Source organism: Piliocolobus tephrosceles, chromosome 5, assembly GCF_002776525.5.
Source record: "Piliocolobus tephrosceles isolate RC106 chromosome 5, ASM277652v3, whole genome shotgun sequence".
Classification (NCBI taxonomy): domain Eukaryota; kingdom Metazoa; phylum Chordata; class Mammalia; order Primates; family Cercopithecidae; genus Piliocolobus; species Piliocolobus tephrosceles.
In genome coordinates this window covers 135,521,408-135,548,515 of record NC_045438.1, presented here as the reverse complement: position 1 = coordinate 135,548,515, position 27,108 = coordinate 135,521,408, and the positions used below count along the sequence as shown (strand labels likewise).

The following is a 27,108-nucleotide window of genomic DNA, read 5'->3' as shown; positions in this document are numbered from 1 at the left end:
AAGTGTCATGTCATATTAAATATTTATTTTCTGCAGACTGACTTGGGAGTAATTCTTCAGCCAGGAGGGGAGGGGTTAGTGTTCAAATTGCTGAGATCTTAGGTCAAAAAACTACAGAAAAGAAGAAATCACTTTGAAAAACACAATGACAGAGGCAGTCACCCCTTGCCAGCAATTCCAAGAGCTGAGGCTTCATGCCTCAGGACATGGTGACTAGTTGAGTGAACCAGAGATTGACTCAGTGAAGGTTTTTACAGGGAAAGAAACAAGCCTTGGGTATATGGGAGCAGGAAAGGCGGGTGACAGACTGGAGAAATGATAAAGGCCATTTTGGAAGCCCACAGGGAAGTGGTCTTGGGAAACCTGAAGACACTGGGAAATTCAGAAGGCCAAGGAGATCCAGCTTATCCTGTTGGGCAAGGTGCTGGGAGGGAAGGCAGGTAAGCCATGTCAAGGGCCTGGGAGGCAAGGGGAAAACTGCAAGGGGGACCCCAGGTGAAGAAGGGTATGGAATGGGGTGCAGAAGTCCATGGAGATGACTGGCAGATCTCAGGGCGGTTTCCGGCACATCAGAAGTTGGGCTTATGCTTCTTGAGTTCCACCATAAGGTGGTGAATGTTGATGAGCTCAGCCCGGGCAGGCAGGGCTCGGAGCTGCGGCTGGGACAGCACCCGGTGGAAGCGATGATAGACCTGGATCAGCTGGGTCAGCGCTCCCTGGTCAAAGAAAGTCATTGAGGGATCAAACTGTAAAGTGGTGCTAATAGTGATGATTAAGAATCAGGTTAGGCAGCCAGGCGCAGTGGCTCACACTTGTAATCCCAGCACTGTGGGAGGCCACGGCGGGCAGATCACGAGGTCAGGAATTCAAGACCAGCCTGGCCAACACAGTGAAACCCCATCTCTACTAAAAAATACAAAAATTAGCTGGGTGTGGTGGCAGGTGCCTGTAATCCCAGCTAATTGGGAGGCTGAGGCAGAAAAATCACTTGAACCCGTGAGGTGGAGGTGAGCCCAGATCGTGCCACTGCACTTCAGCCTGGACAACATAGCTAGCTAGACTCTCTCAAAAAAAAAAAAGAAGAAGAATCGGGTTAGGGCTCATCCAGAACTTTGGGCACAGCTAGTAACTGAAGACCAAGGGTCACTTAGATGATGCTGAGCCCAGCAAAATGGGGGAAAATAATAAATGATGGGGTGTCTGAGTGGGGGCTGGGACTTGCAGGTCACCTGAATGATACTGGTGCCATTTCTGAAGTTGGTGAAACTCCGCATTACATCCTGACTCAGAGATTCCACTGAGGATTTCCAGGAACTACCAAAGCCACGGATCAGCTGAGTTACCCGGGCTAACAGCAGGAGGAAAAAGAGTGTCAGAGACGGATCTGGCTGATCTTCAACTCCACTAAGTTCTCCCCAAGGTATAGCCATCCTTACCATCAAACCCTCTTTTCTGGTATTCTCTCAATCCAGTCTTTCATACTCTATTCCCCCACCCTGTAATCTGCATCCTTTCATTTTTCTTTTCCACTTCCCTTACCACTGATCCCATCATTACCGCATTTTCCTCATACCTTCTTCCCCTCGAAGTCGCTCAGCCTGTCCACGCTCAATCAAAGCCTCAGCCTCCTTCACAAATGCCACTAAACCCCCAAAAGGGGGAGACAGCAACTCTTCAATGAATTCCTGGAAAGACAAACACATATACACAGGTGTCCTGGTGTCAGCAGATTTGCCCAATTCTGGCATCATGACTAATGTAGATCCATGTGAATGGCATCTTTCAGCTGCTGCAAAAGTTAAGGAAAATTCTCCATGGAGAAAAATATCCTCAATCCTAATTTTGGCCCATACAATTCCCCTGGTTAAGATCAAACAATGAACTCAAAGATAACTAGACACAAAAGAAGGGCAGCTACCAAGAGAGTCAGCAGACACAATAAGCAATAGCTGCTGACCTTAGAACTATCAGATACAGATAGCAGTTGTACTGTTTGCAATGTCTGAAGTTAAGGATAGGCCAGGCACAGTGGTTCACACCTGTAATCCCAGCACTTTGGGAGGCTGAGGCGGGCAGATCACCTGAGGTCAGGAGTTCAAGACTAGCCTGGCCAACATGATGAAACCCCGTCTCCACTAAAAATACGAAAATTAGCTGGGCATGGTGGTAGGTGCCTATAATCCCAGCTACTCGGGAGACTGAGGCAGGAGAATCACTTGAACTCGGGAGGCGGAGGTTGCAGTAAGCTGAGATCGCGCCACTGCACTCCAGCCTGGATGAAAGAGCAAGACTCTGTCTCAAAAAAAAAAAAAAGAAAAGAAAAGAAAAAGTTAAGGATGTAAAAATGACCAATTAGTAAGAACTATTAGAAATGAACAAACTTGAAAAAAGGAAATTTTTTAGATATGAAAAGCCAATTTTAGAAAGTCAACAGATTAACAAGAATTATACAATGAACTAGAATTTATAACTGAAGAAAGGACTCAGAATGTAGCACAGACAGAAGATGGAAAATTTTGAGATAGCAGGAGATACAGAAATCTAATTAATATATCTAGGCACTGAAATTGATGGCTACTAACATCACAAAGAGAGCCAAGAAGACATTATGCGCTTCCTGATGGAAATGCATACCACTACCTCTCCAATATATCCCTGTAGAAAAAAAAAAACTAATTTAAATCTGATCAAACCTTTCCACCTAATTACACATTTATGAGAAATACACCAGACAGAGGAACAGTTTGGCCACACCATGCAATGCAGTCAGCAAAATCTAAACTGTACATCATTCTAGATGACAAATGACTCAATAACTCAGTTTCTTCCACAAATAAATTGCAGAGGAGAGGGGGTTAAGATGGAAGGGAAATCTATAGATTAAAAAAAGACACATATATAGACTTTATAAGGATCCTGATTTGAATCATAAAAATCATTTATGAAGGCTGGGCACAGTGGCTCATGCCTGTAATCCCAGCATTTTGGGAGGCCGAGGAGAGTAGATCACCTGAGGTTAGGAGTTTGAGACCAGCCTGGCCAACATGGTGAAATCCTGTCTCTACTAAAAATACAAAAAAGGGCGTGGTGATGGGTGCCTATAATCCCAGCTACTTGGGAGACTGAGGCAGAAGAATTGCTTGAACCCAGGAGGCAGATGTTGCAGTGTGCTGAGATCGGGCCATTGCACTCCAACCTGGGGGCAACAAGAGTGCAACTCTGTCTCTCAAAAAAAAAAAAAAAAATCATTTATGAAATAACTGGGGAAATCTGAATAGTAGTTATTTTAAATAAGATAATTTTTTTTAAGTGTGATAATGTAGTTTTTAAAACCATTCTGTAACCAGGTGTGGTGGCACACACCTGTAGTCCCAGTTACTTAGGAGGCTGAGGTGGGAGGATCACTTGAGCCCAGGAGTTCGAGGCTGCAGGGAGCTATATCATGCCACTGTACTCCAGCCTGGGCACTACAGCAAGGCCCTATCTCAAAAATAATTTTCTTAATAAAAAAGAAAAACATTCTGATACAGATGAAGTGATAATAGTGTATAAGATTTAATCCAAAGTAACTGGGGGACACAGAAGGAGGATAATCAATAGGTGTTGGTATAGATGAAACAAAACTGTCCATGAACTGTTATACACAGAATATCACTGAGGGTGCCGGGGGGTTCACTATGCTTTTCTAATAGCATACTGAAATTTCCCACAGCCGGGCGCGGTGGCTCAAGCCTGTAATCCCAGCACTTTGGGAGGCCGAGACGGGCGGATCACAAGGTCAGGAGATCAAGACCATCCTAGCTAACACGGTGAAACCCCGTCTCTACTAAAAAAAATACAAAAAACTAGCCGGGCGAGGTGGCGGGCGCCTATAGTCCCAGCTACTTGAGAGGCTGAGGCAGGAGAATGGCGTAAGCCCGGGAGGCGGAGCTTGCAGTGAGCTGAGACAGCCTGGGCGACAGAGCGAGACTCCATCTCAAAAAAAAAAAAAAAAGGAAATTTCCCATAATAAAACGTTAATTTTTGTTTAATGTAAAAGGGAGATTCAAACAAAAAAACCCATAAAAACAAACAACCCAGACAATAAGATCTGGTAAGAAGAAAGTGAAATTATTATTCCATTTAAAAATAAATTATTAATACAAAAATTAGCCAGGTGTGGTGGTGCATGACTGTAATCCCAGCTACTTAGGGAGGCTGAGGCAGGAGAATCACTTGAACCAGGAGGCGGAGGTTGCAGTGAGCCGAGATCATGTCACTGCACTCCAGCCTGGGTGACAGAGCAGCAACTTGTCTCAAAAAAAAAAAAAAATATATATATATATATATATATATAGACACACACACACACACACACATATATATAATTGTATCTTTTCTATTCTTCCCTCAAAATATTCACTTATATACACTGAGGGTGTCAAATAACTAATATGAGACTAGGGAGATATGCTGCAAGGAAGGATCTTTCTATAATCAAGGCATCATTGTGATGTGATTTTGGACAGAGATTAAATAACCAAATTCAACCTATTACAGTTGTCTAAATGCAATCTCACACACACATATACAACAACAGTGCAGCAGTGTAGTGTGGGGCACAGGGAGTGGACTGACAAAGAAAAGTTGAACTAACAGTGATGACCCCTGCTATACAGTGGCCATAAATTATGTGTTGTAAGCATGATATATACACCTGATTTTGAAGACTTCATATGGGAATACATTTTAAGTATATCTTTTTTTTTTTTTTTTTGAAACAGGGTCTTGCTCCGTCACCCAGGCTGGAGTGCAGTGGCACAATCACAGCTCACTACAACCTCGACTTTCCTGGTTCAGTGATTATCCCACCTCAGCCTCCTGAGTAGCTGGGACTAACAGGCATGTGCCAACACGCCCCACTAATTTTTTTTGTATTTTTTGTAGAGATGGGGTTTCACCATGTCGTCCAGACTGGTCTCAAACTCCTGGGCTCAAGCGATCCTCCCTGCCTTGGCCTGTGCTGGCCTCAGTACTATTTTTTATTGATTATATGTTGGAATAATAATATTTTGGATGTAGTGTTTTAAAAAATTATTTCATCTGTTTCTCCTTTCTAATGTAGCTTCTAGAAAAGTTAAAATTATTTAAGTGGCTCACATTTGTTTCTCCTTACTTTTTAATGTAGCTTCTAGAAAATTTAAAATTATTTAAGTGGTTCACATTTGTGGCATGCATTATATTCCTATAGGAGTACTGGTCTCGACTTAGATGAACTTTAAGCTTTCTATTACGCAAAAGACAACACATTGATAGCAGAGGAGTGACCAGAGGGAAACAGTGCACTGGGCTTTAACAATCTTTTCTACATAGTATCAAGCAGCAGCTGACCAAAAAAGGACTAAAAGCATTGATGGCAGCTGGCCAGTCTCTCTCTATACCTGACAAATCTAATGACAAATCCCAGCTGCTCTCAGCAGAAACAACTGGTTTAAGTGCATCTTTGTGGGTGCCTTAATCTCCTGCAATTATCCCGCCTCAGCCTCCCAAGCAGCTAGAACTATAGGTGCATGCCACTACGCCTGGCTATTTTTCTTTTTTTTTTTTTTAAGAAATGGGATCTCGGCTAGGCATGGTGGCTCACACCTGTAATCCCAGCACTTTGGGAGGCAGAGGCAGGTGGATCACGTGGTCAGGAAATTGAGACCATACTGGCTAACACGGTGAAACCCCGTCTCTACTAAAAATACAAAAAATTAGCAAGGCATGGTGGTGGGCACCTGTAGTCCCAGCTACTCAGGAGGCTGAGGCAGGAGAATGGTGTGAACCCGGGAGGCGGAGCTTGCAGTGAGCCAAGATCGTGCCACTGCACCACTCCAGCCTGGGCAACAGAGCGAGACTCTGTCTCAAAAAAAAAAAAAAGAAAGAAAGAAATGGGGTCTCACTATGTTGCCCAGGCTGATCCCCTCAAACTCCTGGGCTCAAGAGATTCTCCCATCTCAGCCTCCCAAAGTGCTGGGATTACAGGCACGAGCCACAGCGCTGGCAACAATTCTTTCAAAATCAGGAATAGGAAAAGGGTTCTCACTATCGCCTTTCTATTCAGCTTCTAAACATCATCCTGGGAGTGTTAGCCAGTAGAATAAGAAATCAAAAACATAAGACATAAAAGACAAAGGATTAGAAAATATTTATTCCTAGTAGGACTAAACATACATACTATGCCCAACTAAAAATATGGCAAACGACTTACAGTGTCTTTGTGCTGAAAATTTTAAAAGGTTATCAAAAGACATTAAAAGACTATCTTAAAAATTGGAGAAGGAGGCCAGGTGGAGTGGCTCACGTCTGTAATCCCAGCATAGTGAGACACTATAAAAAATTAAATTTTTAAAGTTTGTATTCTCACAGAAAATTTTTTAAAAATTTAAAAGGCCGGGCGCGGTGGCTCAAGCCTGTAATCCCAGCACTTTGGGAGGCCGAGACGGGCGGATCATGAGGTCAGGAGATCGAGACCATCCTGGCTAACATGGTGAAAACCCGTCTCTACTAAAAATACAAAAACCTAGCCGGGCGACGTGGCGGGCGCCTGTAGTCCCAGCTACTTCTGAGGCAGGAGAATGGCGTAAACCCCGGAGTCGGAGCTTGCAGTGAGCTGAGATCCGGCCACTGCACTCCAGCCTGGGCGGCAGAGCGAGACTCCGTCTCCAAAAATAAAAAATAAATAAAAAAAATAAAAATTTAAAAATTTAAAATTTTTTTTAAAAAAGGCAAGTATGGTGCTGTGTGCCTCTAGTCCTAACTACTCAGTAGGCTGAGACAGGAGGAGTGCTTGAGCCCAGGAGTTCAAGGCTGCAGTGAGCTATGATTGTGCCACTGCACTCCAACCTGTCTCAAAAAAAAAAAAAAAAAAGATAGGGTGCCGATGATCATGGATAGGAGGTTTCAATATCATAAAGTATCAATTCTTCCAAATTAATCTATAAACAATGTAATTCTAATCAAAATCATTAACAACTTTTTAAAATGTGAAAACTTTTCAAGACCAGCCTGGCCAACATGGTGAAATCCCATCTCTACTAAAAATATAAAAATTAGCTGGGCGTGGTGGCACATGCCTGTAATCCTAGCTACTCAGGAGGCTGAGGCAGGAGAATCACTTGAACCCAGGAGACAGAGGTTTCAGTGAGCTGAGATTGTGGCCCTGCACTCCAGCCTGGGTGACAGAGTGAGACTCTGTCTCAAAAAAAAAAAAAAAGAAAGAAAAAGAAAAGATTTTCTATAAATGGTTCTGGGCCAACCATCCACATAAAAAAATGAAATAGATCCCTACCTCACATCATACACAACAATTAATTCCAAGTAAATTTCAGACTTAAAGGTAACAACAAAAATTCTATATATATATTTGCTTATTCTCTAATTTTATTATTATATTTTTTTGAGACAAGGTCTCGCTCTGTTGCCCAGGCTGGAGTGCAGCAGCGCAAACAGGGCTCACTGCAGCCTCGACCTCCCAGGCTCAAGTAGCACAGACTACAGGTGTGTGCTACTATGCTTGGCTTTTTTTTTTTTTTTAAGTTTTTTGTAGAGATGAGGTCTCACTATTCTGTCTAGGCTGGTCTCGAGCTCCTGGCTTCAAGCAATCTTCCTGCCTTGGCCTCCCAAAGTGCTGGGATTACAGTCTTCAGCCACTGCACCCAGTCAAAATTCTACAATATTAAGGAGAAAATATAGTATAATATTTTTCTGGCCTTGGAGTAATAAGGAATTTCTTTTCTTTTTTTTTTTTTTTTGAGACGGAGTCTCACTCTGTCACCAGTCTGGAGTGCAGTGGCACAATCTTGGCTCACTGCAACCTCCACCTCCCTGGTTCAAGTGATTCTCCTGCCTCAGCCTCATGAGTAGCTGGGACTACAGGTGCACGCCACCACGCCCAACTAATTTTTTTGTGTTTTTACTTGAGACAGGGTTTCACCATGTTGGCCAGGATGGTCTCGATCCCTTGACCTCGTAATCCACCCCCACTCAGCCTCCCAAAGTGCTGAGATTACAGGCATGAGCCACAGGTGACGTGGATAGTGGCTGTAAGCCCAGCACTTTGGGAGGCTGATGCGGGAAGATCACTTGAGGCCAGGAGTTTGAGACCAGTCTGGGCAACATAGTGAGACTCTGTCTCTACAAAACAACAACAACAACGACAATTAGCTGGGCATGTGGCACATACCTGTAGACCCAGTTACTTGGGAAGCTGAGGCAGGAGGGTTGCCTGAGCCCAGCAGGTTGAGGCTACAGTGAGACATGATCACACTACTGCATTCCAGCTTGGGTGACAGAGCAAGACTGTTACTAAAAACAAAGACATAAAAATGAAGGACAGATAAATTCAATCACATTAAAAATTTAAATTTCTTTCATCAAAAAGCAACATTAAAAAAACAAAGGTTGGACGCGGTGGCTTATGCCTGTAATCCCAGCACTTTGGGAGGCTGAAGTGGATGGATCACCTGAGGTCAGGAATTCAAGACCGGCCTGGCCAACATGGCAAAACTCCATCTCTACTAAATATACAAAAATCAGCAGGGCATGGTAGCACGCGCCTGTAATCCCGGCTACTCAGGAGGCTGAGACGGGATAACTGCTTGAAGCCGGGAGGCGGAGGTTGCAGTGAGCCGAGATCATGCCATTGCACTCCAGCCTGGGCAACAAGAATGAAACTCTGTCTAAAAAAAAAAGAGGTGCAAGGATCTCTTGAGCCCAGGTGACTGGGCAACATAGAAAGACCCTCATCTCACCAAAAAAAAAGGTAAAAAGATACATACTAAAAGACAATCTGTAACCTATATATAATCAACAAGATTAGTATGTACATGATACAAAGAACTCTTATAAATCAAAAAATACCAGCAGACTTATTTTTTTCTTTATTTTTTGAGAGAGTCATGCTCTGTAACTGAGGCTGGAGTACAGTGGCATAATCTTGACTCACTGCAACCTTCACCTCCCAGGTTCACCGCCCTTGAGGAGCTGGGATTACAGGCATGTGCCACCATGCCTAGTTAATTTTTGTACATCTAGTAGAGACAGGGTTCTGCCATGTTGGCCAGGCTGGTCTTGAATTACTGGCCTCAACTGATCCATCCGCCTCAGCCTCCCAAAGTGCTGGGATTACAGGTGTGAGCCACCATGCCCAGCCACAACCCAATTTTTAAAAGGTCAAATGCTATGACAGCCATTCTACAGAAAAAAAAAAAAAAAAAAATGGTATAGTTGTGGTGATGCTCCTCACACAGGGCACCAGCTGCGAGGAGTCTGTCCCTTGCAGACCCCTGACCCGGCGACGGATGAATGAAGTACACTGACACAGATATTCTGCTTTGCCAGTCCAGCTGAGTGTGTCCAGGCTGCTTACTCCCTGTAGAGTACTGTAAACAGTTGCGATGGCGGCCCTGACCAGCTAGTGAGACTCGCATTTATTCAGCTAGTGAGACTCGCATTTATTCAGTAAAGATTAATTGACAAAGACTTAAGTCAACACCACTACAGGGTAACTGACACTGTGGACTTCCTGAGTAGAAAGCAGTTAAGCACCGGCGGTACATGAAGGGTTAGTCTTTTTTTTTTTTTTTTTTTTGAGACGGAGTCTTGCTCTGTCGCCCAGGCTAGAGTGCAGTGGCCGGATCTCAGCTCACTGCAAGCTCTGCCTCCCGGATTTAGGCCATTCTCCTGCCTCAGCCTCCAGAGTAGCTGGGACTACAGGCGCCCACCACCTCGCCCGGCTAGTTTTTTTGTATTTTTTTTTTTTTAGTAGAGACGGGGTTTCACCGTGTTAGCCAGGATGGTCTCGATCCCCTGACCTCGTGATCCGCCCGTCTCAGCCTCCCAAAGTGCTGGGATTACAGGCTTGAGCCACCGCGCCCGGCCTGAAAGGTTACTCTTAAGACCACATGAGTAAACAAGCTATCTAGATAACTTCCCCACGTTCCTTTGTTATTACTCTAATTTATTTAACTAAAGGTAAAGATCAGGTCGCCTTCAACCATATCTATTACCGAAGTTATGCAAACTCTCAGGCCTTTGAAGAGGGTTTGTGGCTATCATAACTAACATTTTTCCCACCAGCCTGACTGAACCTCTACATATAGTTACTAAACATTTGAAATTATACTCAATGTTATTAGTAATCAGGAAATTACAAATAAAGACCCACTGAAATACAGGTTGAGTATCCCTAATCCAATAATCTAAAATCCAAAATGCTCTAAAATTCGGAAGTTTTTGAGTATCAACATGATGCTCAAAGATAATGCTCTTTGGAGCATCTCAGATTTCAGATTTTAAGACTACAGATGCTAACCAGTGAAAATAATGAAAGTAATCCAAAATCCAAAAAAACTCAAAATCTGAAACATTTCTGATCCCAAGCATCTTTAGCAGCATCTCTGGTCTCTAAAAAAAATTTAAAAAAAAATGGCAAAGATCTGATAATACCACATGTTGGAGAAAATGCGGCTCAGAGGGAATTCTTACATATTGCTGGTGAGAAGGAACTACTTAGGAAAACAATTTATCATTGTCTTATAAAGACTAATACTGCATATCTTATAAACAGCAAGACTACTGTCCTAGGTTTATACCCAAGAGAAACTTCTGATGAAGATAATCAGTATCTATGTGTGCTAAAAGACATGATTATTCATAAAACAATGCTCACAGAAGCAAGAAACTGGAAACAATCCATTTATAGAATATGTTTAATCACACAAGTTATATAGGCAGTGAAAAAGAATGAGCTATAGCCATATGCAGTAACATGACAATATTATAAAAATTATGCATGAAAAAATCCTGTGATTCTGGGGATTTTTGTTTTGCTGTTTGAGACAGGGTCTTGCTCTGTTGCCAAGGATAGACTACAATGGCATGATCATAGCTTGCTGTAACCTCAAACTCCTGGATTTCAAGTGGTCCTCTCGCCTTTGTCTCCCATATAGCTAGAATTACAGGTGCGCACCACCATGCCTGGCTTTTTTTTTTTTGCCTTGCTGTTTTCTTGCCTTGTTTCATCAGTGTTTATATCACTAAAAAATAAAACAACCCAGTGCAGTGGCTGTTTTGTTTTTTAATGATATAAACACCCACGAACACACCACACAATCCAAGAAGTAGCAGCTTGGCAAAAGCCACAATCAAACTATGAAATCCTTCTGAAACCATCCCTGTGCCTCTCACACACAGGTACTCGTTGATCTAAATGTTGCATTTATTGTACTCCTGCTTTTTTCCCCCTTTTGTGTGTGTGTTCTTGCTTTTAAAAGTAGAGCTATATATATGCCAAAACAAAAATTCATTCCGTTTTTCAGTGTCATTAAAAACGGAATCTGGGCCGGGTGCAGGGGCTCATGCCTGTAATCCCAGCACTTTGGGAGGCTAAGGTGGGTGAATCACCTGAGGTGAGGAGTTCACAACCAGCCTGGCCAACATGGTGAAACTCCATCTCTACTAAAAATACAAAAATTAGCTGGGCATGGTGGCACGCACCTGTAGTCCCAGCTACTCAGAGGCTGAGGCAGGAGAATCACTTAACCTGGGAGGCAGAGGTTGCAGTGAGCCGAGATCGTATCGCTGCACTCCAGTGTGGGAGACAGAGAGAGACTCCATCTTTAAAAAAACAAACACACAAACAAAAAAACCAAAAGAATCATTAGATTTTTCACTTGAGGGCAGTAATTCAAGAACAGTCCAGGCAACATGGCATGACACTGTCTTTACAAAATTAAAAAATTAGCCCACACACACCTACAGTAAATTCATTTTTGATAAAAGTGCCAGGAACATACACTGGGGAAAAGATAGTCTCTTGGTCAGGCACGGTAGCTCATGCCTGTAATCCCAGCACTTGGGAGGCCGAGGCGGGAGGATCACTTGAAGTCAGGAGTTCAAGACAAGCCTGGCCAACGTGGTGAAACCCCACCTCTACTAAAAATACAAAAACTAGCCCGGTGTGGTGGCAGGCATCTGTAATCCCAACTATTCAGGAGGCCAAGGCAGGAGAATCACTTGAACCAAGGAGGCGGAGGTTGCAGTAAGCCAATACTGCGCCACTGCACTCCAGCCTAGGTGACAGAGCAAGACTCTGTCTGAGGAAAAAAGAAGAAAAGAGATAATCTCTTCAATAAATGGTGCTGGGAAAACTGGCTATCCATTACACAGAAGAATAAAACTATACCCCTATCTCTCGCCACATATGAAAACCAATTCAAATGGATTAAAAACTTAAATCTAAGACCAAACTATGAAACTACTACAAGAAAACACTGGGGAAAATCTCCAAGACATTGGTCTGGGCAAAAATTTCTTGAGCCATACCCCACAAGCACAGGCAACCAAAGCAAAAATGGCCAAATGGGATCACATCAAATTAAAAAGCTTTTGCACAGCTGGGCACAGTGGCTCACACCTGTAATCCCAGCACTTCGGGAGATGGAGGTGGGCGGATCACCTGAGGTCAAGAGTTTGAGACCAGCCTGACCAACATGGTGAAACCCCATCCCTACTAAAAATACAAAATTAGCCAGGCATGGTGGCACATGCCTGTAATCCCAGCTACTTGGGAGGCTGAGGCAGGAAAATTGCTTGAACCTAGGAGGCGGAGGTTGTGGTGAGCCAAGATCGCACCATCGCACTCCAGCCTGGGCAACAAGAACTAAACTCCGTCTCCAAAAAAAAAAGCTTCTGCACACACAGCAAAAGAAACAACAAAGTGAAGAGACAACGAATATTTGCAAGCTACCCATCTGCCAAGGGATTCATAACCAGCATATATAAGGGGCTCAAACAACACTACATGACAAAGTCTAATAATCCTATTAAAAAATGGGCAAAAGATTTGAATAGACATTTTTCAAAAGAAAACAAATGACAAACAGGCATATAGGAAAAGGGGCTCACCATCACTATCATCAGAGAAATGCAAATTAAAACTACAGTGAGATCTCATCTCACTCTAGTCAGAATGGCTTTTATCCGAAAGACAGGCAATAACAACGCTGGCAAGGATGTGGAGAAAAGAGAACCCTTATACACTGTTGGAGGGAATGTAAATTAGTACAAACACTTTGGAGAACAGTTTGAAGGTTGCTCAGAAAACTAAAAGTAGAGCTACCATATGATCCAGCAATCCCACTGCTGGGTATATACCCAGAAGAAAGGAAATCAATACATTGAAGAGGTATCTGCACCCCATGTTTGTTGCAGTATTGTTCACAATAGCTAAGATTTGAAAGCAACCTAAGTGTCCATCAGCAGATGAATACGTAAAGAAAATGTGGGACATGTACACAATGGAGCACTATTCAGCCATAAAAAAGAATGAGACTCAGTCATTTGCAACAACACACATAGAATTGGAGATCATTATATTAAGTGAAGTAAGCCAGGCACAGAAAGACAAATGTCATGTGTTCTCACTTATTTGTGGGATCTAAAAATCAAAACAATTGAACTCATGTACTCATGTACGAAGAGAGTAGAAGGATGGCTACCAGAGGCTGGGAAGGCTAGTGGAAGGCTGGGGAGGAGGTGGGGATGATTAATGGGTACAAACAAAAATAGGAAGAATGAATAAGACCTACTATTTGACAGCACAACAGGGTGACTATAGTCAATTATAACTTAATTGTACATTTTAAAATAACTTAGAGTGTAACTGGATTGTTTATAACACAAAGGATAAGTGCTTGAGGGGATGGATAAAGAAAAAAATAAAATTCATTCTAAAAATAGAAAATTAGCTAGGCATGGTGGCTCATGCCTGTGGTCCCAGCTACCCAGGGGCTAAGGTGGGAGAATCGCTTAAGCCCAGGCTGTCGAGGCTGCAGTGAGCCATGTTCATGCCACTGCACTCCAGCCTGGGTGACAGAGTGAGACTCTGCCTCAAAAAAGAAAAAAAAAAAAAAAAGCAAAACCAAAGACAAAATAAAATAAAGTAGACCAATAACGACAGTATGTTATGAATCAAGAGTTACAGTAATTCCGTGTACCTGAGGTCCATTATGCCACTCCCTACACACACACACACATACACACAAACACACAGGAGCTGAAAACAGCACACAAAGCTGTCCCTTCCCTTTTCCCCACACCCCTACCTGTGTCCGAGCATTGAGCAGCTGCTGGAAGCTCTCAACCTCTTTGCTGTCATCTGCAGCCCGCTCCTAAGGGAAGACAAAGGGAAATGTCAAGTTTGGGGAAAGCAGTCCTTCATTTCAGGATGTCCCCTTCATTCCACACTTATTGTACTAAGCTGCACACTGTGCCAGACTCCAAGAGTAAAACGCTGAACAAGACAGGCATCATCTCTGCCCTCACAGACCTAACAGAGCAGTGGGGGAAGCCAAATTTTCTGGGTAGGAAGACAAGGAGAAGGAGCACCTATTACCATCAGCACACCCAGCATCATGTCATAGTTGTTGATCAGAAACACAAGCTGCTCCTTCCTTGAGGAGAACTCGGCTGCCACTCGAAGGACAAAATTCTCCACCTCCACCTGAAAAGGCAGAGAGGAAGAGGTGACACCAGAAAGCAAGGCCATCAGGACCCCCTCTGGCTCCTCCTCAGCCTCTACCGACTGGCAGCAGCCCTGCTGCTGGTAAGTCTCTCCTGTCTGACCCTTACCTGCAGCTGTCCCAGCAATTGCATGGTCCGTTCATTGGGAATTGTCTGGTTGATGCTGACAAGAGCGGAGGAGAACTCTGCATAGCGGCGTGTGATCTAGGACAGAGTGGGAAGGAAAATCACACCCACCTCCTGGCCCAACCAACACCACCTCCCAACTCCCTTGGTCAACCCGCCGCCATGTGATGTGACTCTACCTCCAGTCCCTCCTACCCATGGTGCACCACTCACCATGAGTTTTACCACCCTCCCAGAATGCCTGCTCATAGCGTGGCCCATGACACAACTGTGACCTTGGCCAACCCCCACAATGATGCTTACAGCCCTGCCTTTCAAGAACCCTTTGTTACCCTTGCCCTCCCTCACATAGTGGGGCCGAGTATCCAACCCCCCTAGGCGCTGGGGGTCAGTGCTTCGGACGCTCTGGACATTCATCTCCAGGATCAGCTCAAACCGTGGCCATAGCAAGGCAAGCACCTGTTCCCAGTACCTGTGGGCTTAATCAGAATCTGAGGTCAGCCGGCAAGGAATGTTGGAGAGTGGGGCACCATTCAGTTTAATGGTCAATGGTTAGTTGTGGGAATGGTGAGGGGGCAGTGGTTGGAGAAAGGTGAGTCAAAAAGCAGCAGTACTGCCTCTGAAGCAAATCAATGGGAATAAAGGTTGATGATACCAGGTCAGTAGAAGTCTAAGGTTAGGGCAGAGTCATGCAAGACTAAGAGAGTTTGTGGCCTGTTGGGCATCAAGGACTAGAATTCAGTGACCTGTCCAGAGCAGGAACATCCCTCTTTGCTGCAATGTTACGGAACCGGAGAACAATGTGGATACAAAGAAAAACAGCAATGGCATCGTAGCAGTCAGCTAGATAGGACTCCAGGTGTTTCTGTGTGATTGGGGAACAAGCAGAGGATTAAAAGAGAATGTCAGTTTCTTTTCCTCAATGACTATGAACAAACGCATGTGTTTCTTTGGGGATGATGCACTGGATAGGACAGAAGGGAGAGATGTAAAATGCAACTGCCTCCTGCTTTCCTGTCCACTGCCACACGGGTGGTCCTACTGCCTTGCCCACCAGGATCTATGTTTTGGGCTTTTTGTTGTTGTTGTTTTTTTGAAATGGAGTTTCGCTCGTCGCCCTCGTCACCCAAGCTGAAATGCAGTGGCGCAATCGCGGCTCACTGCAACCTCCATCTGCCTCCCAGGTTCAAGCGATTCTCCTGCCTTAGCCTCCTGAGTAGCTGGAATTACAGGCGCCTGCCACCACGCCCAACTAATTTTTGTATTTTTAGTAAAGATGGGGTTTCACCATGTTGGCCAAGCTGGTCTCGAACTCCTGACCTCAGGTGATCCGCCCACCTCAGCCTCCTAAAGTGCTGGGATTACAGGTGTGAGCCACTGCGCCCAGCGTTTTTGACTTTAGAGACAGGTTCTTGCTTTGTCACCTAGGCTAGATTGCAATGGTACAATCACAGTTCCCTGCAGCCTCAAACATCTGGGCTCAGGTGATATTCCCACCTCAGCCTGCCAAGTAGCTGGGACCATGGGTGTGTACCACCATGCCTGGCTTATTTTTAAATTTTTTGGCAAGACGAGGTCTTGCCATGTTGCCCAGGCTGGTCTTGAACTCCTGGCCTCAAACAATCTTCCTGCCTTGGTCTCCCAAAGTACCGGGATTACAGGTGTAAACCACTGCACCTGGTCGCAGCAGGATCTATGATCACAAGCCTATCACAGCAGAGTTCCAGGCTGAGATTGGGTCAAGGGTTTGGAGGACCCTCAGTTTTCACGTGTTACTGCCTGATTGTGGAGCAGCAGTAGGGGGAGTTTCAGGGACCCTACACTCTGAGGATTTCATGGGAAGTAACACTGTGACAAGTCTAAGTAACAAGGCTTAGACATTTTTTTTCTGAGACGGAGTCTCGCTCTGTCACCCAGGCTGGAGTGCAGTGGTGCAGTCTTGGCTCACTGCAACCTCCTCCTCCTAGGTTCAAGCAATTCTCCTGCCTCGGCCTCCTGAGTAGCTAGGATTACAGGCTGCACACGCCTGACTGATTTTTGTATTTTTAGTGGAGATGGGGTTTCACCGTGTTGGTCAGGCTGGTCTCGAACTCACAGATCCTCCCGCCTCAGCCTCCCAAAGTGCTGGGATTACAGGCGTGAGCCACTGCGCCCAGGTTTTCTTTTTTTTTTTTTTCTTTAGAGACAGGTCTCACTCTGGAGTGCATGGCTCACTGCAGCCTTGACCTCCTGGGCTCAAGCAATCTTTCCACCTCAGCATCTCAAGTAGCTAGGACCACAGGCATACATCAACACACAGCCAGCTAATTTTTTATTTTTTATAGACAGGCCAGGCTGGTCTCAAACTCCTGAGCTCAGGCAATCCTACTGCCTCGGACTCCCAAAATGCTGGGATTATGGGTGTGCGCTACCGTGCCCAGCCAAGGCTTAGACATTTTAGAATGAGGTGATCCTGATTTCAGTTCTACCAGAGTCATGACCCCACTACGCTGCTGATGAAGACTGGGGACAAAGGTGTTGAATAGTACAGGAAATAGGAATCTTACCAGGGTCATGCTGAGTGTACGGCCCATGACAGCATGGAATAGGTCGTGTGCAGCCGGGCCAGACACAACAAAAAATTCACAGATGAAAAGGTATTCGCGGCACGAATTGTCTAGGAGGGCATAGTGCTGGCTGCGGAAGAGGGCCTCAAATGGATACTGGGAAAGGAGAAGAAGAAACACAGAAGGGATGGACCCCAACACTGACTTCCCATGGATATGGCTGCAAAATCAGTAAACCTGGGTAATAAGAGCTGGGCAGACCCTTGGCATCCATCTAGGTCCAGGCTGTCAAAGAGCAAGCTGAATGGGCACTGAAAAGGTGGGGGAACATAGGGGTACAAAAAGGGCCTAGACCCACCTGCTGTTGCTACTCCTGCATCCACCTCAACACCTGCCTCTGACCGCCATTCCCCTCATCCAGTCTCTCCCCTCTGCATGCCCTTAAGTCAATGGTTCCCAGCTCTTTTCACATCACAGCAGGCTGGAGTGATTGGAGAAGGCCACTCCCAAGTCTAAGGGGATTGAGACAGGGCCTACAGGTTGGGTAGCTCTGCCCTGAGGTCTGGCCTTTCCTCCCCCCATGCTCAGAGTCTCTTTCATGACTGAAGCTTGTTCCTCCTCATACCCTCTGCTCTCCGCGCTGGGCTGTGTGAGGCACCAGGATGGGGGCCTCAAGTTCAGTGGGGGAGATGACAGAGCCGCGGGTTCCTAGTGTGAAAATGGTGTTCCTGCTGCGGAGTGATGGCTTTGAGAAGAATCGTAAGATGGGTCAGAGTCAGGGAACACAATGAGACCATAACTGGGCCCAAAGACTCACTATCTGCGGGGACCCCAGACAGCGAGACATGGCCTAGTCAGCCCTCTTTCCCAGTACTAGGGCCCCACGTGATGACATCTGTGAATGGACTTCAGGGTGTCTCCCCACCTCCTACAGTCATATGCAAAACTATGTGTCAAAATGATGTGTGCATCTTTCTTGGGAGGGAGGCTATAGCTTTCATCACATTCTAAAAGGTTTCAGTCCCATAGGAAAAGGTAAGGAGCAGTGCCTTGGTGGCTGCAGCTAAAAGTCCTCCCACTCTCAAGACCTGGCATGAGGGTTCCCCAGGACTAGGATATCTTTCTTCGCTGTATCTTCCACGCCCATTAGATCATCTTTCTCAGCAACTTCCTCATACTAAGAAAACAGAAAAGAGAACTGATAACCGTCTCTTCCAACAACACAATAAAATATTCCTTGCCCAGGGATGTCCCCTCCTCCCAGTCCACGTGCCCAGGAATGCCTCTCCCTCCTGACCTTACCTGCACCTTCATGAGCCGCCCCAGGTAGGAGCGGTAGTAAGACAGGTAGATCTTGCTCAGCGTCTCCACGTATTCATCCCTGATTTCCTTTGCTGTTGCTCGTTCATTGCCCAGCAGAAACTGATAGAAGAACCTAGGAGGTCAGGAACATGTCAGTCTACCTGTCTCCCAGGACACCAGATGCCCACACTAGGCTGCTCAAAAGCTCAAAGGCCATCCCATGCACTTCCTTGGGGTTGTGACCTGTACTTTAGCAGGGCTGTTTGGGGGATCTGATAGTTGGTCATTGGTTTCCTGAAGGAATAAATCTTCTGGAGGATAAACTCACGGATCTTCATCACTGCCTAGATGTGGGGAACCAAGCACAGAGCATGAAGCTGCAACCTTTTTGCTGTATGAGAGGAATTGGGGGAAGCAACAAATGGTAAACATAGATTGAAAAGTGGTGAATATGTCTTTGGTATTTCTCAAGATTTTCAGGAAAACCCAGAGAGGCAAGAATGGGGCTGCCCAGAAAAGGCAGGGTGAAGTTCTTGGAGACAGGCTACAGTGAGCTCTGCCAAGGAAATCCATAGTGAAGATCTTGGGAGGGCTGCTTCTAGTAGCCTCCAGGGTATCCATTCCTACTTCCCACCTTGACCCGGAGCCGATCGAGCACGCCTCTGACATCCGCGCAGGCTGCTGTGCCTCTAGCTTCCTGCTCTCTGACTGCAGCTGCCTTGGCATCCAGCTCCTGTAGCTGCTCCAAGAACCTGGGCTCTGTCACTGGAGCCTCCAGAATTGCCCTGGGTAGCAGGGAGGGGTGGGATAAGTTACAAGGGAAACCCAGACATCCCTAAACCAGACCCAGACCACACTCCTTACCTCCAGCCCCTATCATCTCTACCACCTTGCATTGTACCATATAGTCAGGACACATGTACAAAGTTTTCTATTCCTGGACCTTCCCACTATACACCTGATCTTACATCATTCTTAATCTTTGATGCCTAATGCATGCCTAAAGAAATGGTGGTTAACCTGGCTACTAATTTCTAAAAAGCACTTAATCTGGAGCCAGTAGACCCATATGGTAAATAGGGTAGGTCACCCCAGCCCATTCACCTGCTATGGACATTATGACCCTTCAAACCGGTAACTCACGTGACCAGAGCAGAAGGCACGACCAGACCATCAACAAGCTCCCCAAGTTTCCCCCGAACTGCCTGGCGATTTCGAAGTCGAATGTTCATGGCTCCTGACTGTTCCTGCAGTGTCCGGATCTCAGAGCTGATGGAGCTAAGGTCACTCTGAAAAGCTCCCAACATCTGCTCCATTCGCTGTAGGGAAGGTAGAAGATGTTGCTGGAGTGCTATAGGGTTTGTAGGGGATAAGTGGGCCACCAAAGCCTCTCTGTGAAGTCCTCAGTATTCATCAGTCCATGAGGGTGGCAGAGGATGAGATACCCCAGATTACCAGGAAATAACATTAAATATGGCAGCAATAACAAAAAAGGCTCCTGAAGTCATCTTGAAAATGACCCTGACTTGTCCCCATCTTAAGGCTGATGACCTAAAAATGGCACCAGAGTCCATGATCTGGTTCAGAGCAGCTATTAGGGGTCACAGTTCAGGATTACTAACCTCCAGGACAGCATCACAGGCTGTGATCTGGTTGTGCAGAGATGCTATATTCTCACTCTCTTGAATATCTGACCCACAAAAAGTCAAGGGGCTTCATGGTGAAAATAGGAGATCCTCAGATTTGTAGTACCTCTCCAATTGCTCTCTGAAGTGACAGAAACCTCAAAGATGTTGACCCCAGCTGGGACATCTGTACTACATACCACAAAATCCCCATATCAATAGCACCGCCCCATCCCTCTGCTGGAGGATACAATCCCGAATGGATTTCTGTTCAATCTGCTGTAGCTCCAGTTCAACTTGTTTTGAATAGTGACGGAGATCTACACCCTGGGAGGACATAAAGATGACAGGTCAGAAAAAAGTCTCAGTAAAGGGACACTGTAACAGAATCAGTGAAGGACCAAAGGGTCAGATACCAGGCTGATACAACAAAAGCAAGAGACTGTTGCTTTTCCTTTTGGGGGAGAGTAGATAGAAGGGCAGATTAGTATAGGGGAAATCCTCACCGTTTTAAGAGCTTCCTTTACTAACTCATCCTCCAGATTTGCCTGAATGTGAACTGGAAATAGAAGTTTATCGTAAGGGTTCAGCTCCACAGCTCCCTCTCCCCACACTGAGTATCTGCACACCAATCCCTACCTTATTCCTTCCAGCTCCCACGCCTCTCAGATTACAGGTACTGCACCCACTCCACGCCATCACTTACCATCCACTTCATCCAGGATGAACTCATCAGAAGTGATATCCAACTCCCCAAGTTGCAGTGATTCCTGGAGCCCAGCACCACCCGCCTGAAAAGGAATAAGTTAATAGGAGTAGGATACGGTGAAAAACAGAAAGAAAAAATATAATTGGATATCCCCAGTCCTTCAAGTGAGAAGGAGGTGCTTTTACTGGGAGCCACAGGTACTGCTTTGAAAAATTCTAAGAGTCTCACATTGTATCCACTCTCCTATTTTGTGGTGATGGGTAAGGAATACAAGGAGTGAGACGATCCAATGAGACAGTGGAGGTAGCCCAGCATGGTGGCGGGCTCCTTGTAGTCCCAACTACTTAGAAGCTGAGACGGGAAGACTGTCTGAGGAGATCAGGAGTTCAAGGTCAACCTGGGTAACACAGGGAGACCCGTCTCAAGAAAAAAAAAAAAAAGTAAAAGACAAGACAGTGGAGATAACCTAATGAGGAAAGCTAGGAATTGCAGAGGATAGAGCTGAACTTGCAGTTAAATTTAGGACCCTCAGGCTCCTACCATCTTGGATGTTCTATCACACCTCTGGGGAACCCCAGGCTTTCTAGAAATGTCAAAATACATAGTGTTTACCTGCATGCGAGGTGCAATCTTAAACATACTCATTCATCTAATCCTAACGACGATGTATACAGTAGGTTCTATCTTCCTCACTTTATAGGTGTGAGAAATGATGGCACAGAAAAGCTGGTTAACTTGCCCAAGGGAACACAGCGTGTAAGTGGCAGAGATGGATTAGAACCCCAGAGTCCATGTTCTTAACCTTTACACTATATTACTTCTTGACTCTACCCCAAAATGTGGAGCGAAGTTGACATTGTGCCCCAGAATATAAGTTTCAGCCACCAGGGTCCCGCTCAGGGTCGGGTCTGATCACAGGGAAGGGTACAGGGAGTCAAACAGGTAATATCACGGGTAGCAGCCAAGTTCCCACCCTTGTGCCTAAACCCAGCTCAGGTCTTTCTGAAGCTAGGAGCACCGGGACTACGGAGGAGAAACAGTTCCGCGCTCTCACCAGCGGGCCCTCTTCCTCCTCCATGTCTGACGTCCCAGCCCGCAACACCAGTTCCCGGGCGGCAGCCGCCATAGTCGCAGCGGCGGCCATTCCCCGCAGCCTGACTTCCGGCAACTATCAGGCCGGCGAGTCCGTTCCCCGGAGTGGAGCTACAAGTCCCAAAGGGTCTTCCTCAGCGCGAAATCGTTCCCAGATATTTGAGTTAAATTGTTTGACTCCAGCTGTTCCCTTTCAGTTCTAACCACTTCACCCAACTCTAAACGGAAATGTGGAAGTCTGAAGCACAAACTAGCCCGGAACCTTCGCTGTTCTCATACCTATGAAGTTTACGAACTGTAAAGGAAGGCGCACCGGAAGTTGTGGTACCCAAGCCATACTCTCCTAAGTCCAGCCAGGTCAGGCTGAAACAGTTTCCGGAAGCACTTCTCCTAGATCGCTCCGCCTCTTCCTCCTGAAAGCTATATAATGATACCGCGTCACTTCCGCTCTCTCTTCCACAGGAGGCTTACACGCCGCCGCTTGTGCTGCCGCCATGGTAAGCCTGGAATCCGTGCGGTGATCCAGCGACATCGCAACTCGGGCAAGGAAAGCCGGCTGTTGGGGTTCTGGAAACGCCCTGTCCTGAGGGCCCGAGACTTTCCGTATGAAGCCTGGGATCGTGCCCCTGGAAAGGGACACCAAAGATTTCCAGTTCCGGAGAGCGGGCCCGAGGAAGGGTCACTGCTCTGGCTCAAGGAAGCTGCCTAAGGCTTGGGCGTGTATGGGGAACTCTGGGCCATGCACTTTTGGAAATGGGCAGGAGACCTGCCTCCTCTCTCCAAAGGTTGCATTTTCCCAAGCTTGAAAGCTTCATGTGCCTACTCTGCAGGACTGAGGAGTTTGCTGTGTGGTGTGAAAACCTTAGGGGTGGGGATCGGGTGTCTTTGCCACTTGTGTGACAGGCTTAACCGTTTTGTATGAAGTTCCTTTGCCTTATCAACCTTACTGTTTGATAGTTTACTGTGTCTAATTTCTCCTCCGTACTTTTTAAACCAGTCTCTAGTGATCCCTGAAAAGTTCCAGCATATTTTGCGAGTACTCAACACCAACATCGATGGGCGGCGGAAAATAGCCTTTGCCATCACTGCCATTAAGGTAAGTAAAGTAGGGTAAGGAATAGGGAATGTAAATGAGAATTGGGTTGTGAAGACATAAGCAAAACTGAAGCAAGGTTGGGGAGACTTGAGTCTCATCCAGATCACCTTGACTGCTGGATTAAGAAAAGAAAGTGGTTTAGGGAGAGACTACCCCCTTTAGCATTTACCACAGAAAATAAGTGATTAAAGCCAAGAGAGTGGTCTAAGGTCGAGCCAAAACATTTCCACCCGGGGAAGTGGGGAGGAGGTGTGGTTGCTCACCCGAATTCGCTAAGGTTTTCCTGAACCGTGAGATCCTTCTAGATTCGGTTTCTTTACCCACCCCGCCATCATAACGGCAACCCTTCCTGTGAAATTTATATTCCCTGAGAATCAGAGGATTACTGGGCATCTTGAGGGATGAGTAGAAATGCCAACAGATAAAAAGTGTGAAGAAACTTGTAGATGGAGGGTGGAAGAAGTATGAGCAGGACATTTACTCATATGTCAGAATTGACACTCCTGTCGAAGTGTGAAGGAGTGCATCTCTCTCTTTGGCTTTTAAGAATCGAATCAGTGAATGCAAGAATAATTACTTCACTTGGGTATTTCTTTCCACAAACCTAATAAACTCCTGGCTTTGTAGATACACACGTTCTTTTTTTTTTCTTAAGTCAGAATTTATAGTTAGTTGTGGAAATAGCCTACCAGTATGTGTCCACTTCATGGGTGCAGGGCTAGGCCTGTCTTACAGTTCTTGGCTTCTGTTGCATGGTAGATACTTAGGCGACGTTAGCGAATGGATACTAGTAGGGATACTGTTGGCTGGTTTAAGGAATGTGTAGAGGAAAATTCCTTCTGTTGGGTGCTCTGTGAAACTAATAAGGCAGTGTGAAATACTGTACTTAGATACTTGCAGTGAGGCTTAAGTAGAGGTGCACCATTCAGAAGTGTAATAGAGAAAAACCTTCTTGGATGAAGGTTATTCTAACTAAAGTTAGAAATCTAACTAAAATTAGAAATCTCATTTTATCTATCTCTTTTCCCACTCTCATTCTGAAGTAAATCTTCATTTGTAAACATATAATTAAATTTGAGGCTGAGTGCAGTGGCTCACTTTGGAGGCTGAAGTGGGTGAATCCCCTGAGGTCAGGAATTCAAGACCAGCCTGGCCAACATGGTGAAACCTCGTCATTTAATTAATAAATTTGGAAGACCCTGCTCTCTTCTGAATAAACCTAATAATTTGACCCTTGGTCACGTTTATTTATTTATTCTGAGACAGAGTCTTGCCCCATCACCCAGGCTGGAGTGCAGTGGCACGATCTCATCTCACTGCAACTTCAGCCACCCAAGTAGCTGAGATTACAGGCACACGCCCAGCTAATTTTTGTATTTTTAGAAGAGATGGGGTTTCACCATGTTGGTCAGGCTGGTCTTAAACTTCTGACCTCAGGTGATCCACCCACCTTAGCCTCCCAAAGTGCTGGGATTACAGGCTTGAGACACTGCACCCAGCCACATTTATTTTTTGAGACGCTGTCGCCCAGGCTGGAGTGGCGGAATCACCGTTCACTGCAGCCTTGACCTGCAGGGCTCAAGTCAATCCTCCTGCCTCAACTTCCCAAGTAGTTGGGGCTATAAGTGCACCACCACCACGTCTGGCTAATCTGGATCTTGCTGTATTGTCCAAGCTGGTCTGGAACTCCTGGGCTCAGTGATCCTCCAGCCTCAGCCTCCCAGAGTGCACTTCAGCCTCCCAGCTCATGCTCATTACAGGCATGAGCCACTGTGAAGCCAACCCTTGATCTCTCTGTCTTGCAGAGAGGAACTGCCATTTATTTTAGTTTCCTGGGGCCTACTATAACAAGTTCATATAAACTAAGAAAATTACGGCACTGGAGGCACTTAAGAACCTTGCCTCTTCCTATCTTCTGGTGGTTATCAGTAATCCTTAGTGTTCCTTGGCTTGTAACTGCATTAGTCCAATCTGTTGCTGTCATCTCATGGTCCTCTTCATGTCTCTCTCATGATTTGTCCTTGGATCTAGAGCCCACCCTAATCAAAGATAACTTCATTTTACCTAATTATTTCTGTGAAGACTTTATTTCCAAATAGGGCCACATTCTGAGGTTCTAGTTGGACAAAATGAGGGGCAGGGCTTACTATTCAGTTCATCCTTCACTCTCCAAATCACTTTGGTTCGTGAGTTTAGATGGCATGGGTGCTAGTGCTGGTGTTGATGTGATGCTACCAATGTAAGCATTAGGTTTTTTTTATAATCACTTGGGCGGTCAGTTCTGGGCACTGACAAAATTCAGTTTGTGATCTTGGAATACTTTGATTATAGGGATACAGGGATTTGCCTTAGAGATTCCGAGGAACTGACAGCCCAAGTACCTTAATCAAAGCCTGTAACTCATAAGACTCTGGTTTACTGCATCAACTTGGAGAGGCAGGCCCCTTGTTCTCCTAAATGCAACAATCAGAAGGCACTTAGTGATAAATACATATGCTGAGCAATGAGGAGAAAACCCTGCTTTCAAAGGGTTGTCTATAATACTAAATTCTGTGTTCATGATTCAGTCGTGCCCCTGAACAAAGTAAACTTTTTTTTTTTTTTTTTTTTTTGAGGGGGGGTCTCTCTCTCGCCCAGGTTTGAGTGTGGTGGTGTGATCTCGGCTTGCTGTGACCTCCGCCTCCCAGGTTCAAGCAATTCTGCCACAGCCTCCCAAGTAGCTGGGATTACAGGCGCCCGCCATCATGCTCGGCTGATTTTTTTGTATTTTTAGTAGGGTTTCACCATGTTGGCCAGGCTGGTTTCGAACTCCTGCCCTCAAAGTCATCCGCCCACCTGGGCCTCCCAAAGTGCTAGGATTACAGGCGTGAGCCACTGCGTGCGGCCCAAAGTTAACCTTCTATCGAATGGTTTATATCTGGAAAGGTGGGTGAGGAAAGGGTGACCTAGGGGATTGCAAAATAGATTATTGCAGATCCTACCTTTGTGCGCTTTTTGAATAATGAGGCTATAAAGGAATTTAAAAATCAGATTGAACCCTAATTCCGAAAACCCTCACTTCATTCAGGGTGTGGGCCGAAGATATGCTCATGTGGTGTTGAGGAAAGCAGACATTGACCTCACCAAGAGGGCGGGAGAACTCACTGAGGATGAGGTGAGGACAAGGAAGGGGGATGGGGGTGGGGTCAGCCTCAGAAAGGGGGCCATGTAGATCTGACCTTGTCCTGCCTGCCAGGTGGAACGTGTGATCACCATTATGCAGAATCCACGCCAGTACAAGATCCCAGACTGGTTCTTGAACAGACAGAAGGATGTAAAGGATGGAAAATATAGCCAGGTGTGTACTGAAATGAGGGCAGGATTAGAGGAAGGGTGGAGGGTCCTGATAGAATTGGGCATAGGTGGTCAGGGGATGAAACATCCCTCGCCGCCGCCTCTGAATCCAGGTCCTAGCCAATGGTCTGGACAACAAGCTCCGTGAAGACCTGGAGCGACTGAAGAAGATTCGGGCCCATAGAGGGCTGCGCCACTTCTGGGGGTGAGTGGGGGATCTCATCTCCCTGCCTACCTCGACTCAGAGCATTCCTCCTACTCGCTCTTTTCTCCAACCTTTTCTTTGTGCTGTGTATGACCTATGACCCTTCTCTTTTTACCTGCAGCCTTCGTGTCCGAGGCCAGCACACCAAGACCACTGGCCGCCGTGGCCGCACCGTGGGTGTGTCCAAGAAGAAATAAGTCTGTAGGCCTTGTCTGTTAATAAATAGTTTATATACCTATGGCTTCCTGTCCTTTCTGTCCATTCTAATAGGGAATGTTAAAGTGCTGGGTCCCTTTTCCATTTAGAGCTGCCCTACTCAGTTGCCCACAGTGCTATTGGTTTTAGCAGTGGTGATGCTGCAGGCCCTTCTGTCTCCCTATGTGTAGCTAATGATGTCCCTCTCTGTAAAGAGAAATGTGAGGGGAAAACAATTCCCAGCCTCGAGGGGGTGACCCAGGCCAGTTAAGAGACCAATTCCCTGGGGTTGGTGTGCAGCATGGTTGTGGAGTGGGTAGCTGAGCCTAGAC

At 45.9% G+C, this 27,108-nt stretch overlaps 2 protein-coding genes across 4 annotated transcripts; one reads left to right on the top strand and one right to left on the bottom strand.

Annotated features, from left to right (window-relative positions):
- Nucleotides 1–22,246, bottom strand: VPS52 (VPS52 subunit of GARP complex). 3 transcript variants are annotated; one of them, XM_023212488.3, is made up of 20 exons: nt 21,910–22,246; nt 20,853–20,937; nt 20,653–20,705; nt 20,398–20,473; nt 20,144–20,211; nt 19,665–19,840; nt 19,156–19,306; nt 18,765–18,865; nt 18,522–18,654; nt 18,339–18,396; nt 17,845–17,978; nt 17,220–17,375; nt 15,420–15,538; nt 15,022–15,145; nt 14,656–14,751; nt 14,420–14,527; nt 14,130–14,195; nt 1,574–1,685; nt 1,230–1,348; nt 1–716 (listed from the first exon to the last, which is right to left on the bottom strand). In XM_023212488.3, exons 1-20 carry the CDS (start codon nt 21,997–21,999, stop codon nt 570–572), a joined length of 2,172 nt encoding a protein of 723 aa, XP_023068256.1. In that variant the 5' UTR covers nt 22,000–22,246; the 3' UTR covers nt 1–569. The 3 variants fall into 3 exon arrangements, with proteins under 3 accessions (XP_023068256.1, XP_023068257.1, XP_023068258.1); XM_023212490.2 differs by lacking the exons at nt 1–716; nt 1,230–1,348; nt 1,574–1,685 and adding an exon at nt 8,272–8,328; XM_023212489.2 differs by lacking the exons at nt 20,653–20,705; nt 20,853–20,937; nt 21,910–22,246 and having other exon boundaries at nt 20,144–20,216; nt 20,398–20,464.
- A 97-nt stretch (nt 22,247–22,343) lies between these two features.
- On the top strand, nt 22,344–26,819 carry RPS18 (ribosomal protein S18). Its single transcript, XM_023212491.2, has 6 exons — nt 22,344–22,444; nt 22,945–23,043; nt 26,111–26,197; nt 26,279–26,380; nt 26,490–26,581; nt 26,703–26,819. Exons 1-6 carry the CDS (start codon nt 22,442–22,444, stop codon nt 26,776–26,778), a joined length of 459 nt encoding a protein of 152 aa, XP_023068259.1. The 5' UTR covers nt 22,344–22,441; the 3' UTR covers nt 26,779–26,819.
- Nucleotides 26,820–27,108: the final 289 nt, after the last annotated feature.